Source organism: Petaurus breviceps, unplaced genomic scaffold (assembly GCF_028583685.1).
Source record: "Petaurus breviceps papuanus isolate PSGF00001 unplaced genomic scaffold, PetGlider_PUasm1.0 90650, whole genome shotgun sequence".
Classification (NCBI taxonomy): Eukaryota; Metazoa; Chordata; class Mammalia; order Diprotodontia; family Petauridae; genus Petaurus; species Petaurus breviceps.
This window is the reverse complement of record NW_027187299.1, coordinates 2,071,664-2,089,502: the sequence shown is the minus strand read 5'-3', so window position 1 is coordinate 2,089,502 and position 17,839 is coordinate 2,071,664. Positions and strand designations below refer to the sequence as shown.

The following is a 17,839-nucleotide window of genomic DNA, read 5'->3' as shown; positions in this document are numbered from 1 at the left end:
GATCTCCCAAACCCTAAGTGTTAGATACACAATGTTTTAAACTCTCATTTTGATTACATGGTATGAAACTCAGAGAGACGGTACTGGATAGAGATCTGGCTACAGAGCCAGGAAGATGCCACACGCATGCCCTGCCTCCAGATGTGTAACCCTGGGTAAATCATTTCTCTTTTCCAGGCTCCTGACAACTAAAACTGTAAGTTGGAGAGAAAGTACACTGGTAGAGGAAGGAACGTCACCCAAGAGTTCCCTACTCCACCAAAACCACAGGACCAATCCCTACCTAGGCTTACCTGTATCATTAGGAGTGTTTTTTAATCTATATATCTTAGTTGAAAAAAGGCCTTTTAATTCCAAGCCTCACACAACCAACAGGCATTTCCAAAAAGAAAGGGGGTAATTTCAACCTGGCATAGTAATTTTCCATGGCTAATTTCCCTTCTGTTCTCTAGAACATGAGAGGAATATTGGCCATCCTCACCTTTGCTTGGAACTTAGACCTCAGCTAGGACTATCCATCACTAACACTAATTTTCTACCTTTCTTTTCCTGGCTCAGATCTTGGACTTCTTAAACTGATTGTTGGTTTCAATCCAACTCAAACATTCATGAAGCATGGGCTATGTGCAGGGTGCTGCTGAATGTATTGGGAATACAAAGATTTAAAAAATGGTACCACCCTTGTCCTAAAGTAATTTATACTCTCCAAATAATCTAGAGTATACTTAATAAAGACTTGTTGATTGGTTGATTGATTGAGTAAAAGAAGAGATGTGGAAACAAGTTTCATATAATGCAAGTTAAAGTATAATATTCAAATTACTGAACAAGCTCCTGAGCCCCTCTTAATTCTAGTGCCTTCCTCTGTTAATTAGCCTTTATTTATGCTGTATATGTGTGTGTGTATAATATATATATATATATATATATATATATATATATACACATATATCTTGCTCTGTGTATATTTATTTGCATGTTGTCTCCCCCATTAGATTATAAGCTTCTTGAGGGCAAGGACTTTCTTTTGCCACTTTTTGCATCCTGAGCACTTAGCACAGTGCTTAGCATGTAGTAGGCACTTAATAAATGTTTATTGATTGATTTCTCTTAATACCCTTTATTTTTAAAGTCCAGTGTTGGGTTCAAGGGATACAAAAGCAGTTATCACCCAGATCCTGATCTCAAAAAAAAAACATCATATAAAATAGAGAAAGATTTGTAATCATGATTATAATACAAGGAAGAAGAGGAAAAGGCAAAGGAGAGGTCTGGACAAAGTACTCTGAGGAATATGGTTGATGTGTACATAGGAATAGATCTTACATGAGAAGTATCATTTCTATTTAGAGGGCCCAGAGAAGACTTTATAGAGATTTGCACATGAGCTGGGCTTTGAAAGAAGATATGGGTTTAAACAGGCAGAGAGGTAAAAAGAGTCCATGTATGGAGACAAAAAAAAGTGTGATTGGAGAAATCATGAGGTGGTTCAGTATAATTATTTTGTGGAGGGTACAAAGGGGAATAGAAGAAAATAAGGCAATAAATGTAGTTTAGAGACTATGTAAAGCCTTGAATGCCAAGCTAAATATTTTGCGTTTTATTTGATAGGTCATAAGGATCCACCACTGAAAGTTTGTGATCAGAGAAGTGACTTGTACTTCAGGAAGCCTACTTTGACACTACTGTAAAGGATGGTCTGTAGAGGGAAAGACTATAGGCAAAAAGACTTAAGACACTCAATAGTGTTTCCTAGCCAACTCCTGCCCAATATCTTTAAGTAGTTTAAACTCTTGCTTTGTCCCTTTAGGTTATCTCTCTATCCCATTCTTTGGCTTTTGGGGACAATACCATCATCATCATCATCATCAACCATCATCATCGTCAGTCATCATCATCATAGTATCATTTATATAGCCTTCCATATGTTATCTCATTTGATCTTCACAACAACCCTGGGAGGTAGGTGTTGTTATTTTTATCCCCATTTTACTAATGAGGAACCTAAAACTGAGAAAAATGAAGTGATCAGGATCACACAACTACTAAGTGTTTGAGCTAGGATTCAAACCCAGCTGTTCCAGACTCCAAGTCCCACATTCCACCCACTGCACCACCAAGCTGTCTCTATCAGAATTCCTTCCCACATCTCTAAAAATGACCCTAGACAGACTCAACTAAGCCCAGCATTAACTGCCCCCCATCTGGCCCTAACTCTGGCTGCCCTTCAATGGCTCCTAGTAACACTGTGCCAAAAGTAGACCCTTTCCATTCTGCAAACAATTATCCAGGATGGATCCAGAGAAAAAATATGATTCCTTTGAGTGTATCTGTTTGAATTAAGTCATATGGGGAGAATGTTCTAAAGCCAACTCTTCTATTTGGATCTTTTAAAAAATTACTCTCTAGGTGATTTATTTGGCTTAACTGCACAATGGAACTGATACATCATCATCACCATTACAACCACCACCATCATCATCATCATTGCCTATACGACACAAGAGTTTTCAGAATGCTTTACATTATTATTTGTCAGTCCACCTAGTAGGACTGGTAAGAGAAAAAGAAAGCACCCCCAGAGGTGTTTCTGTGGCAAGGTGCTTTAGGTGCTTTTCTACTGCCACAATCTGGAGCTTCCAAGCAGAGTAGGGGAAAGAATGCATTTCTTCTCCAAAGAAAGAGTCCAAAAACTCACGGTCAATCTTTCTCTCTTTTTTCTTCTCAAGCAGTATCCTTTTTCCACTATTTTTATTGCACATGCAAGGTCCATTCAAGTACATGACTATTTTTGCTCCAGTGTGAAGAAACCTCAGAGTATAAATGATATGTTTTGATACTTTGAAAGTATATAAGATATGGTATATACAAACTATATATAGATAAGGTAATTTATAGAGACATAATCTCTCATGTTACTCAACCAATTTAGAACACTAACAGTCTTTCTTTTTAAGAACTCTGTTTTTGAAGTCAGCAGGCTCTCTCAGAGACTCTAGTCCTGATCTTTAGTGACTCTGTCCTTTCCTTCATTTCTCCCTGCATCCATCCCCAGACCCGAGTTTTTTCTCTCTTCCTCTCAATTCCTAAGGTTCATAAAGGAGTATTTATTGCACACTTAATATGTGCCTATGTGGGATGTAGAGGGTGTTCAGGGAGGACTAGCACCTCTGATATGAGGGCTGCTTCTCTATCATTGATGTCTACCTGTCACCCAGCTCTCAACTGTGGCTACAAGAAGCTGTAGAATGTGCAGCAGTCACACCTCAGTAAAACCATCTCAGAAGATGGATTAAACCAGGTAACCAATAGGCCTCAAAACCATCAGTCAATTAGAGGGATATCTACCCCACGCATGTGAAAACTTCTCCCAATGGGCGGATGAGAACAATGTGTTCCAATGGCCATGAAGGTAACTGAAACAGGATATGTGGAGTGCTTAGAGATTCAGATGTCAAAGGTCATCCACTTCATCCCAGTTTGTCCTACCGCTGAACTTCCATAACTCTGGAACAGAGAGTGAGGCTGATGACATTGTATTACTCCGCCTCACTTAAATCCAAAGTAGGCAAGTTAGGACATCACCCAGGATGTCATCGATCCTCTTCAAAGGAAAGAGAAAAACAACTATGTGCCAAGCACTGGGTTAAGTGCTAGAGATACAAATAAGAAATGTGAGATGACCTTTGTTCTTAAGGAGTTCATACTCCTTAGGGGAGATAAACCATAAAGGAAAATTTGACTTTGGGGTTAATGGAAAGGTCCAGAAATCCTAAAGATATACTAAGAGTGTGGATGGCAAGGCCAAAGGGTTCTTAGGGCTCAGATATACTTCATTTGCCTTCAAGTTAAGTGTTCTTCAAACAGCTACCTGAAGCCATTCAAACCTGGGATCCCCTGGACATAGCCCACTAAAATTCCTTGACTACTTTTAAATTTTTTTCTTAAGTGCTATGAGCCTACCTCAACTCCCCTTAGCTGAACCTACAATCTCAAACCAATCTTCCTGATTTCCCCCCAGATCTCTTCTTTCATCTTTTTTTCTATTTGTGAATTTACAGATCATCAAAATACTTCCCGTTTCTTAGCACCTAAGCACCTCAGAGTCCAATATCCACCTGGATAGCTTAGTATTGTTGACTTCTCATCAAGAATCACAACATTCAGGGCAGGTAGGTGACTCAGTGAACAGAGCACCAGCCCTGGAGTCAGGAGGACCTGAGTTCAAATCCGGCCTCAGACACTTAACACAAAAGCTATGTGACAAAAGTGTGACCTTGGGCAAGTTACTTAACTCCAATTGCCCTATCTTCCCCCCTCCAAAAAGTTAAAAAAAAAAAAAAGAATCACAACATTCTTCTCTCTGGGATTCATATATCCAGCCCTCATATTCATATCACTGTTTTTGATTTGGTTTGGTTTTTGGTCCAGACCAGTGATTTGATGTTTGTGCAGAGCTCCCACTAAAGAAATGTTCTTCACCAATGCTGATTGTCTAGGCTTAGAAAGTTGCCTGGGAACCTTGAAAAATTAGATGGTTTCTACAGGGTCACAAAGCTAGTGCATATCAAAGGAATAGAGGACTAGAGCCCAGGTTTACCTGTCTTCTTGCCTCCTAAGACAATTCTCAACCCATTACCCCCAGGATGCTTTTCTTCTCAAGCAAAAAATTGTTCAACAGCTACTCAGTTTCCCTTCAGTCCTTCAGATTCTACTCTATATATCCAGCTACTCTGGATATATCTCCATATACCAAAACATCTAGATATAAACTATTTGTTGGGAGGGGGTGCAGAGGTGGGAAGAAGTTGGACTAGTCTCCAAAATGCTTATAAATCTGAATGCAGGTGGATATATTTTCAACTGTATTTATTTCTAAATATATGCTCAGTGTATTCTGAGACATCTTACTAAGCAAATGAGTATAATAATTAAGGATCATATGTATTATGCCCATACACATTAAGCTCAAAGTAAACATTGTTTTTAGAAACCTGAGCTTAAATATTCATTAACATCCCTAAGAAATATACAATACTCAGTAGTTCTCCTAGCCAGCCTTAAAATTTTGCCATTTTATGAGAGGAGAAGGGAGGACTATAATCTCATGAGTATATGGAGTTCCTAGTCTGTAAACTCCCTTCACCAATGTAGACTGGAAATTCTCTTTGTCAACTTTTAGCTTATAGTGTTTCCTGGGGACAAAGAAAGGTTAAGTGACTTAAGATTATATATCTAGAACTAGAGTACCAACCCCTCTCACTTTACAGAAGAGGAAATTGAGTCCCAAGTAAATTAAATTACTTGTTCCAGGCCACACTTACCCAGGGTTGCACAGACAATATATGTCTAAGGCAGACATTTAACCCAGGATCTCCAGCCCACAAGGTTATAGCTCTATCCTCCATTTGGGGATTCTTAACCTAAGATCTTTGAATTTATTTTTAAAAAATATTTTCATAAATGTATTTCATATAACTGACTTCCTGTGTAAGCTCATGTGTTTTATTTTTTGCATTTTAAAACATTATTCTGAAAAGATCCCCATAGGTTTCACCAGATCATCAAGGTGTTCATGACACATAAAAACATTAGGAACTCCTGCTCTATACCATGCTAACTCACCCTATAGGGAAGTAACTTGGTTCTTAGTATGTATGAGTACGTTTGTGGATACTATCAATTATAGCTCTAGTTCAGGCATTCTCCCTGCTTCAAGTCTCTCTCCTCTCCAGTCTTTCCTAATCAAGGCTACTAATGTGAGAAACCTAACATTGCTTTGATCATGTTGCTCCCTTGTTCTGTGAGCTCAAATGGCTCCCTATTGCCTCTCAGATCAAAAACAAACTTTTTTTATTATTTAAAATCTTTCATAACCTGACTCCAACCTTCCTTTCCAGCTTTTTGGTGAAACTTAGACAAGTGCCTGGCACATCATAGTAGCTTAATAAATATTGATTGATTGATTGATTGATTGATTAAAATAGGATGTTCCAAAAGGCTTCACATGCTTAAAAAAAGCTACATGAAGACTCCTAGAATACCATCTACATATAACACACACATATATGTAATGCATATATGTATATATATATATATACTCATACATTTATTACTCCCTCCATGCATGCTTTTGTCCAACCAAATTTGCCTTCTTCCTATTCTTCACACATTGCATTTTATCCCCTGTGTCCATTCCTTCAAATATACAGGCTGTCTCCTATGCCTGGAATGCACTATCTCTTTCCCTCCAACTTTTAGAAAACCTAATTAACTTCAGATCTCAACTAAAGTATTGCCTCCTACATGAGGGAATAGTCTTCCTGATTCTCCTCACTGCTAATGACTTCCTTTCACAAATTACATTGCATATGTTAGGTATATATTTCATATGCAGTTATTTATGTATGAAAGGCTAAAGGGCATAGGGGATAGTGAGTTGGCCTTAAAGCCAGAAGGGCCCAAATGCAGGTACCAGCTCTGACACCTACTGGCTTTGTGACCTTGGGAAATGCTTTTAGCTTCTATGTAGGGGTTAAACTTTAGATAACTCTCTAAGATTACAAATTACAGAAAATGTACTGACCTACATTGGTGGAAAGAACTTTTTCATAGGGAAGTTCCATGAAATGACAAGTCCGGACCCTATCCATTTCCTATATATGTAAGTGTTGTTTCCCTTGGCTAAATAGCAACCTTCTAAAGGGCAAGGATTGTTTTTAATTCTATCTTTGTATCCCCAGCACCCAGCACATTGTTTGGTACACAGTAATTGCTTAAGAAGTACTTGTTGATTGATTGATGAAATAACTAAACAAGAAAAAAAATCTTCAATTTTTTTTTTAAAGCAATCAGGGTTAAGTAACTTGCTCAAGGTTACATGGCCAGTTATTTCTGGGTGTGGTGCTGAGTATCTGAGCCCAGATTTGATCCCCAGGTCATCCCAACACTGGAGCTGGTGCTCTTACTTGCTGAGCCACCTGGCTGCCCCAAAATCTTCAATTTTCAAAAGAATTTTCTTAAGGGCCAAAATCTTATTAATAGAAGGAAAACACTTTCATAGTTATATTTTTGCTGAAGCTACTGTTCAAATTATTTTGACATTCTCTAAGGACCCACAGACTGGGAAGCTTTGGAGCCTGCTAGGCATCAATGAGAAACCACTGGAATTAAAAAATTAACACACAAAATTTAGTCCATAGAGTTGATAAATTACAGTTGGATAATCAAGAATTGATTGCAAAGGCACTGAGGCTAATGGTTACAGGGTGGAAGAGTGGATATTTACCAGCTATTCTGTCAGTAGGTGGAATTGGTAACTGCCAGGAGAAAAAGAGGAAGAGATTATGAAGCATCATATTATGTTTAGAGGGTGTCTTTAAAATAGTCTCTGATGCAGTAGGTCTTTGGGGAGCAACTTCAATATAAGTCAATCCTCAACCTTCTGGGGGTAATATTCCTAGGAAATGGCTCAGAAGTAAAAAAAAAAATGTGAATGTTGTTACATTGAACACATGAGAAATAGGGTATTTGGTTCCTACAAGCACCAAAAACTATGATCTTTTGCTAGAGATTGCTGAAAACACACTTTTGTGCATGTGATTCTTCATTTTAAAAAATTAATTCTTATCATGTACACAGTACACAAAATAAAACTGGTCACGTGGAATAACATTTTTTTCTCACTAGTAATTCCCTAGAATTCTGTAACCTTTTGCACTAACACTTCCATGGGAAAAACATTTTATTTCAGATGATATTTGTTTTTTATAATACACGAAATCAGCAGTACCACAAACACTTTCCTTCTTTTTGTGGATACAATTCAGTGATTTGTTAACACTAAATTCACCACCGATAGTGACTGCAGACATTTTGGCAGGAAGTTTATCTAACACCTTTATTTTCTCGCTAAGCTGCCTCACTGACTTTGTGTGCTTGGGCTTAGAGCCCAAAGGATCTGCACTATCCTTTGGGGGCATAATTGTGCCACAAAACTTGAGTTTTCATTTTAAAGGCACTAAAAATATGCAATAAATGCCCAGTGATCTTTTTCCAACCATAGAGTGAATAAAACCAGTGAGGCACCTAGTAGGATACCAGCTACTCCACAGACTTGTGTGCATAGCATCTCTCTTTATTCCTCTACTGTAGATAGCCCTGAATGTGCACAATTTCCAACACAAAAGTGAAAATGAAGTTACTAATAAAATGCTGGAAGTTACTCAGGGATGTACAGGACTAACTATATTTCAATGAAGCAGCAGCTAGGTGGCGCACTGGATAGAGTGCTAGGTCTCTAGTCAGGAAGATGTGAGTTAAATCCAGACTCAGGTACTTACGTACTAGGCATGTGACCTTGGGCAAGTCACTTAACCTCTATTTGCCTGAATTTCTTCATCTGCAAATTTGGGGGAAATAATAATAGCATCGTCCTAGGTTTGTTGTGAGGCAAAAATAAGACAATATTTGTAAAGTCCTTAGTACCATGCCAGGAACATAATGGGTACTAATATATGCTGAGGGTGTCTGTGTTCGGTCATTTTTCAGTCATGTCTGACTCTTCATGATCCCATTTGGGGTTTTCTTGGCAAAGATACTAGAGTATTGCCATTTCCTTCTCGAGCTCATTTTACAGATGAGGAAACTGAGGTAAACAGGGTTAAGTGACTTGCCCAGGGTCACACAGTTAGTAAATGTCTGAGGCTGGATTTGAACTCAAGAAGATGAGTCTTTTTTTATTCCAGGCCCAGCACTCTATCCACTGTGCCACCTAGCTGCTATATTAAATGTTAGTAATTATGATTATTATTATTATTAAAAAAGGCTACTTAGAACGGGAAAAATAAGCAGTAATAAGAACTCTGGTAAGATTAAATCTGGCTTATTTATTTTCTAAAAAACTGAGGTACTTTCTGGTTTCCTATCCCTATAGAAAGAGGTTGAGTGGGCATCAGGCCTATATTTTATATTTGTCTTAATCTGCAGGCAGGAGAGGATGTCCACAATGGAATATTCATATAAGTGAGAAATACAAATTAAAATTAGGTTTAGTTAAAATTAGAAAGTTTTATGGCACTAAGCTATAGACTTTAAGGTGATAAGAAAGGGATATTATAAAGCAAAATGGTCCCCAGCTGCACCTTCATTTGTAGCCCATACTTAAAATCTCAGTTTTCTCTTTATGTCCATTGTTACCATCTTTTTTATAAGCAATCGGGGTTAAGTAACTTGCTCAAGGTTACATGGCCAGTTATTTCTGGGTGTGGTGCTAAGTATCTGCACCCGGATTTGATCCCCAGATCATCCCCACACTGGAGCCAGTGCTCTTACTTGCTATGCTACCTGGCCGCCCCAATTGTTATCATTAAGAGTCAACATTGTATAGTGAATGCTAATAACATTGAAGTCAGGAAGACAAAGGTTCAGAACCCACTTCAAACACTTGTTAGTTATCTGATCCTGAGCAATTTACTTTGCCGGCTGTCAGCTTCAGTTTTCTCATTTCTGAAATGGAGATAAGATCAAAGCCTTTGTAATAATCAAATGACATAATACATGTGTAAACCACTATGAAAAGCTTAAAGTGCTATATAAATAGTTATTATTGTAGTTAATATTCACTCAATGAGGATTCATTAAATGCTTATTATGTGTTATGTATAGGGAATACAAAGGCAAAAGCAAAAAGGGCCCCTGCCCTCATGAAACTTATACTCTAATGAGTACAATAAAGAAAGAGGAAATTCAGAAGAAGTTTGGAGAGAAATATAAAGGGTTCTATTTTGGATATGTTGAGTTTAAGATGCCTACAGGACAGTCAGTTTGAAATAAGTACTAGAGTACTCATTAATTAATTAAGGTACACCTAGAGCTCTGGAGAGAGACAAGGCTAAAGATATAGATCTGGTAGTCATCTGCATGACTAAGAAGATAATTAGACACATGGAAGCTGATGAGGTCACCAAGTAAAAGTGTGTATAGAGAAGAGAAGAAGGCTCATTTCAGAACCTTAGGTTCACCCTCAGGTAGGCAGCATGATATAAATAATGACACTGAGAAGAAGCACTCAGGTAAAAAGGGAACCAAAAGAGAATAATGTCACAAAAACCATGAAGAAGAGAGAGAATCCATGAAGAGAAGCTTGTCAAAAAGGCTGCAAGAAGATCAAATGTCTGAGACTAGTTTTGAACTCAGGTCTTCCTGACCCCAGTCCCAGCATTCTATCAACTGTACCACCTAGATTCCTTAAGAGTGTGAGAGAGGATTCACAGTGAAGAAAATGTAATGATATAAAGGTATTTTCAGAGTTTTGATGATGGAAATGGAACACTTGAGGGTAATGGTGAAGTCAAGTCCTGGACCCTTCCTGCATCTTGCTGAGGTGGAATGAAGGTGAGGGTCATGAGACTTGAGGAACTTAGAAATGAAGTGGATAGAGTGTTTAAGAGGACATTGTCATATATGTAGAAGTCCTGTAGTATAAGATAAGGAGTTAGTATGGAGAGGAAGACTGTAAGCAGATATAGAACACCTTGAGAAAAAAAGGGATAACAACACAATCACTAACATTTGTGTTGTGCTTACCATGTACCAGGCACTGTACTAGAATGACTGGATCTACAAATAACTGCCACTAGGATCTTGTTTGGAAAGTGTCAAATTTGAACGGGGGGAGCCTCAAAGGAGAAGAATCTATTAGATCTATTACTTTCAAAGTTTCTTCATATTTATTTTCTCATTTTTCAAAATCCACAAACAACCCCACGATGACAAGTGTATTAGCTTCACCTGGTAAATGAAAAAACTAAGGTAGTGCAGTTAGATCAATTTTCCTATGGTCACAAAGCTAGTCCATATCAGAGAGATGAATGAAATTCAATTCTCTTCTTCTGCCTATCAAAATTCTATATAGTTTGCCCAATGTTAGATTTTATTTCCATAGGTGAAAATTTAATTTACCCCATTCATACTGTAGACAAATCAGTCATAGCACCCATAAACCACCTCTCAATCATAAAAATATACAAAAATAATATAAATATGATAAAAAGCTATTGTCATTATCTCTATACCAGTCCTTTGGACTGAGGATATTTTAGGATTTACTTAGTTCATTTCTTCCCAGGCTCCTCTAAACCACTCCCATCTTGCTTATAGAGTTCTCATGACTCTCCTTCAGTCCTTTATCCAGTGGGCTATAATGATAGATGTGCCCTTGAGCTCTGTGCTGATCAAGGCAAGTCATGGCATGTATTAGTATCTGGGTGCAGTCACTTCACCCTTAACCCCAGGGGCCCTTCATCCTGCCTCCCATTGATTAACGTGAGGGTAGAACGGGGCCCAAGCTCAAACCCTTCCCTTAAGGATGTTATGGTTATTGCAGCTCAAATGCAGCAGTGACCCTTTTCTGAGTAGATGTTCTAAGCTGGACAGGATGGCTTGCCAGAGAAGTCAATGTTATTTACAGCAGACACTGTTAATGGCTGTTGGCATAGTGGATACAAATACCATTGAACTGTCCACTGACTGACTGCCAGGAATCATGGAGAGGTTGGGGGGCGGGGGGTGAAAAGGAGCAAACACGTACAGCATCCTTTTAACAGCCACAGTCTCAGGGCTGAGAGTTCAGCTGCACACCAGCCTGTCTATAGTTCTGAAGGCTCTAGGTCTTCCTATTCCCAGGAAAATGAACTACCTTGAAAGACGCACCTCTGAAAGGATTTGGCACAGACTAGATCTTTTTAAAATAGAGCAGGCATCCAGATGTGGCATAAATATTTCCTCCCCTGCCATCTCTACTTACCAAGCCAGCCAGCTAGTGGAAAGATGACCCAGAATCAGAAGACTTGGTTCTAAGCATGTCTGTCACTTACTAACTCAGTGAATCTGGGCAAATCTCTAACCTCTCTAGGCCTCTTTCATCTGTACAATGATCAATAAGGGCAATAGTCTAATAATAATAGTAAAATCCAACACAGAGCTCTTCAAGAGGTGGCATGGCATAGTAGTGAATAGAGAATTGGTCTAGAGGCAAGGAGAGCTGAGGTCAAGTCCCATCTGTCACCATGCCCACCACTTTCAGTTGCTAGCACCATCGCTTTCCATCTACTCTGTACAGATCTTGATTCTGCACATTTTCCATGTCACCTCCTTTATTAGAATGCGAGTGCCTTGAGGACAGGGACTGTTTTTGCTTTTTCTTTGTCTTCCTAGCACTTAGCACAGTGTCTGGCACTTAGTAAAGGTTAATAAATGCTGGTAGACTTTGGCTAAATGACCTGGAACAAGTCCAACCTTTAAGCGACCCAAGCAACTCTCTAAGACTATGTATTGCAAGGTAGGTGTAAATCTCACTTGGTAAAGGGAGTTTTTCACTGAAAATTTGCTACATTGATAAAGTCATAAGTCTAGTGGGGCAAAAATACAGAGAGAGAGTCCTATATATCCATATGCATCCACACTGCACATAGATGACACAGTGGGGTATGTGGGGTGTTCAGAGAGGACAAGCACCTCTGGCATGAGGCCTTGCTAAGCCCTTTTCAGGGCTTAGGGTTTATCCACCTTTGGTGACTACCTGGCGCTCAACTCCACAACACTGTAGCACACACAGCAGCGACACCCTAAATAAAACATCTCAGCAGATGGGCTAAACCACATTGAGGGTAACCAAAGGGCCTCACACCTTTTGGGGAGATGGGGAGGGAGGTCTACCCCAAGAACATGAAGACTTTCTGGATAGAATGGCTAGATGAGAACAATTTTTTCAGTATCATGAAAGCATCTGAAACAGGTGCTGTGGAGTGCTTAGAACTTGGTCAAACATTGAAGAAGCCAAGGTCATCCACTGCATACCAGGCCATTACCAGACATCCTGACTTTTGTCTTGCCATTGGATTTTGATGACTATAAGAGAGGCTGATGATTTTGTGCAGCTCTGACTCATTGAAAACCATAAGTCAAAAATCATGATGTAATTGGTCCTCTTTGAAAACAAAAGATAAACAACACAGAGACACAACGGATAGAGTTTGGCCTGGAGTCAGGAAGACCTGAGTTTACATGTGGTCTCAGACACTCACAAGCTGTGTGATTCATGGCAAATTATATAACCTCTATCTGCCTCTATTTACTCAACTGTAAAATAGGAATGATAAGAGCACCTACCTCTCAAAGTTGTTGTTGAGGATCAAATGAAATAAAACACTTAACACAGTGCCTTACACATAGTAGGTGCCTAATAAATGCTTGTTCCCTTCCCCTTTATCACTCTAAGGTTCATAAAGCACTTTTATAACAGCATAATAGGTAATGCAAACATCATCATCACCCCCATTTTACTGATGAGGAAACCAAGGCTCAGAGAGATTAGGTGACTCTCCCATGGTCACGAAGCTGACCATTGCTCCCTGAAATCTCTTTCAGTCCTTACATTATGTGGTGTCATAGTGAACTGAAAAGGGGACACTGCCCTGTTGTCTAGCATTGTCCATAAACCACTACACATCCCCTCCCTGAAACTTTGCCCTATGGTGGGTGATTGGATATTTGCTCTAATAGGAACCTCCTCTGTCATTTACACTGAAGAAATTAAGCAAATAAACACTCTGGTAAGAACAGAGACTTAGAAGCTAACATTTCTCAAAAGTCCTTCCACTATCTTACTTGAATGGAACCATAATCCAGTTTGTACACTATTTTATCCCTAGATGTTTTCTCATGGCCTCTTCTTCACTTAGTATCTACTTGAACCTCTATTTCTTTACCTTCTGGAAGATGTTTAAAAGGCACCTTTGGGTCATGCCTCACATGTTTGCAACTGAAGCAACCTAGCCAGGCATTAGCACGTAGGAATTTATTCTAATCTTAAAGGAGGAGTCCCATTGTGGCATTTAGGATCACACAGTTATGTCTCCATACCACAGAACGACTTTTGACTCATTTTCAATTCGATAAAACATGCCAATCAACGCTTTTTGAACCACTGAAACATTCTCCCAACAACTACCAGCGAACCCGATGCATCCTTACTCCCGTTTTCAGAATTTCCTGAGTCCTAGTCATCTCACAAGCTCTGGGCATCTTCCTTGGAGCCCTGAACAGGTACAGAATATACAACAACATAGCCTTTCTGATGCCATATTAACTAAAGCAGAAGCAGGCTCTGAACATAGTAGACCAGGACACTAGATCACCTGAATGGGCACAGCTGTGTATTCAGAAAACATCCAGGGAAACATTCACCTCCTTCAACAAAGCCATTTACAGCAAGTGTTTGTGCAGAGATTATACTAAGTAGCTATTTTCTACCACGTCTGTCATATCAAATTATTTTCATGTGGCTTACTCTGAAAGAGATTTCCACTCTTGGTGTCTGGGCAAATTAAAATGGTCCTTGTTGACCAAGAGTACAATGAGCAACTTTAATGTAATTTGTAAATTCATTCTTTGGCTGTCTTAACAGAGGTTTCTCTGGGTCTTTTAAGAATATCCTAACAATCAAAGCTGTCCAGAAAGAGGAGCTGCCCCATGAGAGAATAAATTTATCACTTTAGTCATTCAAATGCTTGCTAGTCATTTGTTGAAGATTCCTAAAGGAGATTGATACACCGTGTAGGAGATTGAGCTAGCTGACTTCTGAGATACTTTCCAACTCTGAGATTCCATAACTTTCCATTCTGATAATCTAAAGAGGAAACAGAAGAGAGTGAGAGGTCTTTCCCAAGTCCTCTTAATTCTCGTGCTTTCTCTGTAGATCGTCTCCAGTTTAGCTTGTATACATCTTGTTTGTATGTTGTCTCCCCCATTAGACTGTGAGTTCTTTGAGGACAGATTGTCATTGCCTCCTTTTGTATCCTCAACACTTATCATAGTGCCTGGCACATAGTAGGTGCTTAATAAATGCTATTGACTGACTGACTTATTAGTGATGCTGTTGCCATCAGAGTTTCCAGAGGAAAGGTACACTTGGCTGTTAAATTTAAATTAGCACATATCAATTTAATTAAACCTCAGCTCCATGCAGAAAACACTAGATTCTCTATTCTTTGTCATGATTTTAGGTCTTCCTAAGGCTTCTGCATTAAAGGAGGGTATCTACCAATCAGCTTGAGTTCCACCAACAGAAGGCCCTATGACAAAAATCTAAAGATATTAGTATTCTTCAAAGCAATTGAGAGAAAAAAAACCTCATCCAGCGTGACCTTCAGGAGGCAAAGCTGGTGGGAACTGTCCAAGTGCCATCCAAACTCTTCAGAGAATTAATTTTGTGACCTTGAGAGTCAAATGAAATTAAATGGGAGACAAAAGTGCCTTGGTGTAGTCATACAAGATATGGGTCAAAGAAGAGGTCTGTTTGATTCTACTCTCTTGCTCTTGCAAGAATATCTAGTGTTCAGACATCAAGCATTCCAGATGACTTCATAGGCGATGATTTAAAGAGACAGCATAATATGTCAGGTTGGCTGACAGCCCAAGCAGACAAAGCACTACTCAAATAGGGTTTGATTCTGACTATGTATCTTTTTTTTTAACACAGTTGTATATAGTGTATATGTCATATCTCCCCAACCACCAGTATACCTTAGGCTTTATGAAAGCAGACATGTCCTTGGTAAACTTTTCACTATCTTCCCCCAACACTTTGCTCTGCACACAGCACCCCAACACTCCATTGTTCCACCCTATTGGTGACTGCATCACTGTGTATAGCCCCTCCAGATTTGCACATGACCCACAGATCAGAAGCCATCCATGCCCGTCCATCCCATGCAACTCTTATCAATGTCTTCCTGGAAATTCTCCATAGGAAGTCCACATGTGATGGGTCCTCCCTCTCATTCTCTTGACATTGTAGGTACCACATAAGTATTTATTATAATCCATTATGGAACATTCCCATTTTAGAAGGATTACATAGTTGAAATACAGCCTCAGACACTTACTAGCTATGTGATCTTGGGCAAATCACTTAAACTCTTTTTGCCTCAGTTTTCTCAACTGTAAAATGGGGATAATAATAGTAATTACCTCCCAGAGTTATTGTGAGGATGAAATGAAATACTACTTGTAAAATGCCTAGCACAATGCCTATCCCAGAGTAGATGCTATATAAATGCTATTGCTGTTATTGTTGTTACAGACAAACTTAGCAGTTTTTAGAAGCACTAGTTGTGTTCAATTTTCTCTCCATCATAACCATCAACCTAAGTAGCATACTTACGAGCTTAAAATTTTTGTTAGATTTTTTTTATATCAATTCCTCTGAAATAAGGAATCCCCTTAGAAGAACCATTCAACCCTTATCTGGATATTATGGATTGCCACAAATGTGCCCATCCATTCTATAGTATAAGAATGAAAAAATAGATAAGGCCAGAGGACTATTTCAGTCTTGGTCTCACAGGGTGAATTTTCCTTTGCGGAAGAGCAGCACAGTTCAGGATCTGGTCTGGAGCTTTGCAGATTCTGAAACTCTATAATATCATTTCCCTAGAGCCTTGTGAATTGGTTCACACTAAACAAACACGAGACTGCTTTATAAATCAGAAAGCCAGTGTATTAATTTTGCAGTGGGGAATATTCACCTCTCCATTGATCAGGCATTCATTTCTGTTATTAATGGTACTGCCTTCCTGATGTCAAGGCACTTTGGAAAATAAAATACAAATTAAAAAACTGTATCATGAGCCTAAAATCAAAGCCAGAGAAATTGACTAGTTTCTCATCATAGCATTTAGACTTTGAAGGCATTTTACCAATCATCAAGGCCAATTCTTTCATTTGTTCATTCATTAAATAGTATTAATTTTCCAGTAATAAGTGTTTTTTATCAATTCTCCCACACATTCACACTATCCTCCCCATGAAGAAAATATTTTAAATAGAAAATAAAAAAACAAATTACTCCATGCATATCTTAATAAGTCTTGAAAAACAAATTCTCACATTAACCATGTCCAAAAATATGTCTTTTTCTATATTTTAAGTTCACCAACTCTCTCAGAAGGTCTGTGGTGTGTTTTTTCCTCATTCTTTTGGACTCACAGTTTATCATTGAGTTGATCAAAGTTCTAAAGTCTTTTTAAGCTGTTTTCCTCTACAATGTTGTTATCATTGTATAAATTATTGTCCAATTTCTGCTTATTTTGCTCTCTATCACTTCACAGAGGTTTTTTGCAATTTCCTTAGAAATTATCCATTTTGTCCCTTCTTACAGAATAGTAATACTCCATTACATTAATATACCACAATTTGTCTAACCATTCTTAGTAAGAGAGGAGCCTCTTAGTTTCCAATTTTGGGCTACCCCAAAAAAGAATTGCTAGAAATAATTTCTGTAAATATAGGTCCTTTTTCTTTTGCTTTGATTTCTTTGGAGTATAGGTCTCATAGAGGAATAGCTGGGTGAAAGTTTATGCACAATTTGGTGACTATCTGGGACACAGCTTCAAATTGCTTCCTAGAATAAAGGACAGCTCCAACAACAGTATATTATTAGTATAGTGTATTATGTGTGTGTGTGTGTGTGTGTGTGTATAGTAGAGAAGACAGCTTCTTCAACATTTGTCAATTCTACTTTTGCATCTCTACCAGACTGACAGGTGTGAGATAGAACCTCAAAATTGCTTTAATTTGCATTTCTTTATTAGTGATTTGGAGCATTTTTTCATGATTGTTGATAACTTGGATTCCTTTTTTTTTTTTTTAAAGCAACCTGTTCATATCTGTTGACAATGTATCTCTCTAATGACTCTTAGTCTTAATACATTTTGGTTATTTATATATTAAAAATGAAATTTTTATCCAAGAAATTTATTGCAAAAGAAATTTTTTA

The 17,839-nt window shown here is 38.4% G+C and overlaps 1 protein-coding gene across 7 annotated transcripts in view; it reads left to right on the top strand.

Annotated features, from left to right (window-relative positions):
- SLC35F3 (solute carrier family 35 member F3) overlaps positions 1–17,839 on the top strand; it is a 543,673-nt gene that overhangs the window by 304,918 nt on the left and 220,916 nt on the right. For 3 of the 7 annotated variants that reach the window (XM_069064852.1, XM_069064853.1, XM_069064857.1), the window contains one exon: positions 1,811–1,962. The exons of the other annotated variants lie outside the window; for them this stretch is intronic. In XM_069064852.1, coding sequence (XP_068920953.1) covers positions 1,811–1,962 — 152 coding nt within the window. The remainder of the gene's footprint in view (positions 1–1,810; positions 1,963–17,839) is intronic. 7 annotated transcript variants of the gene reach the window in all.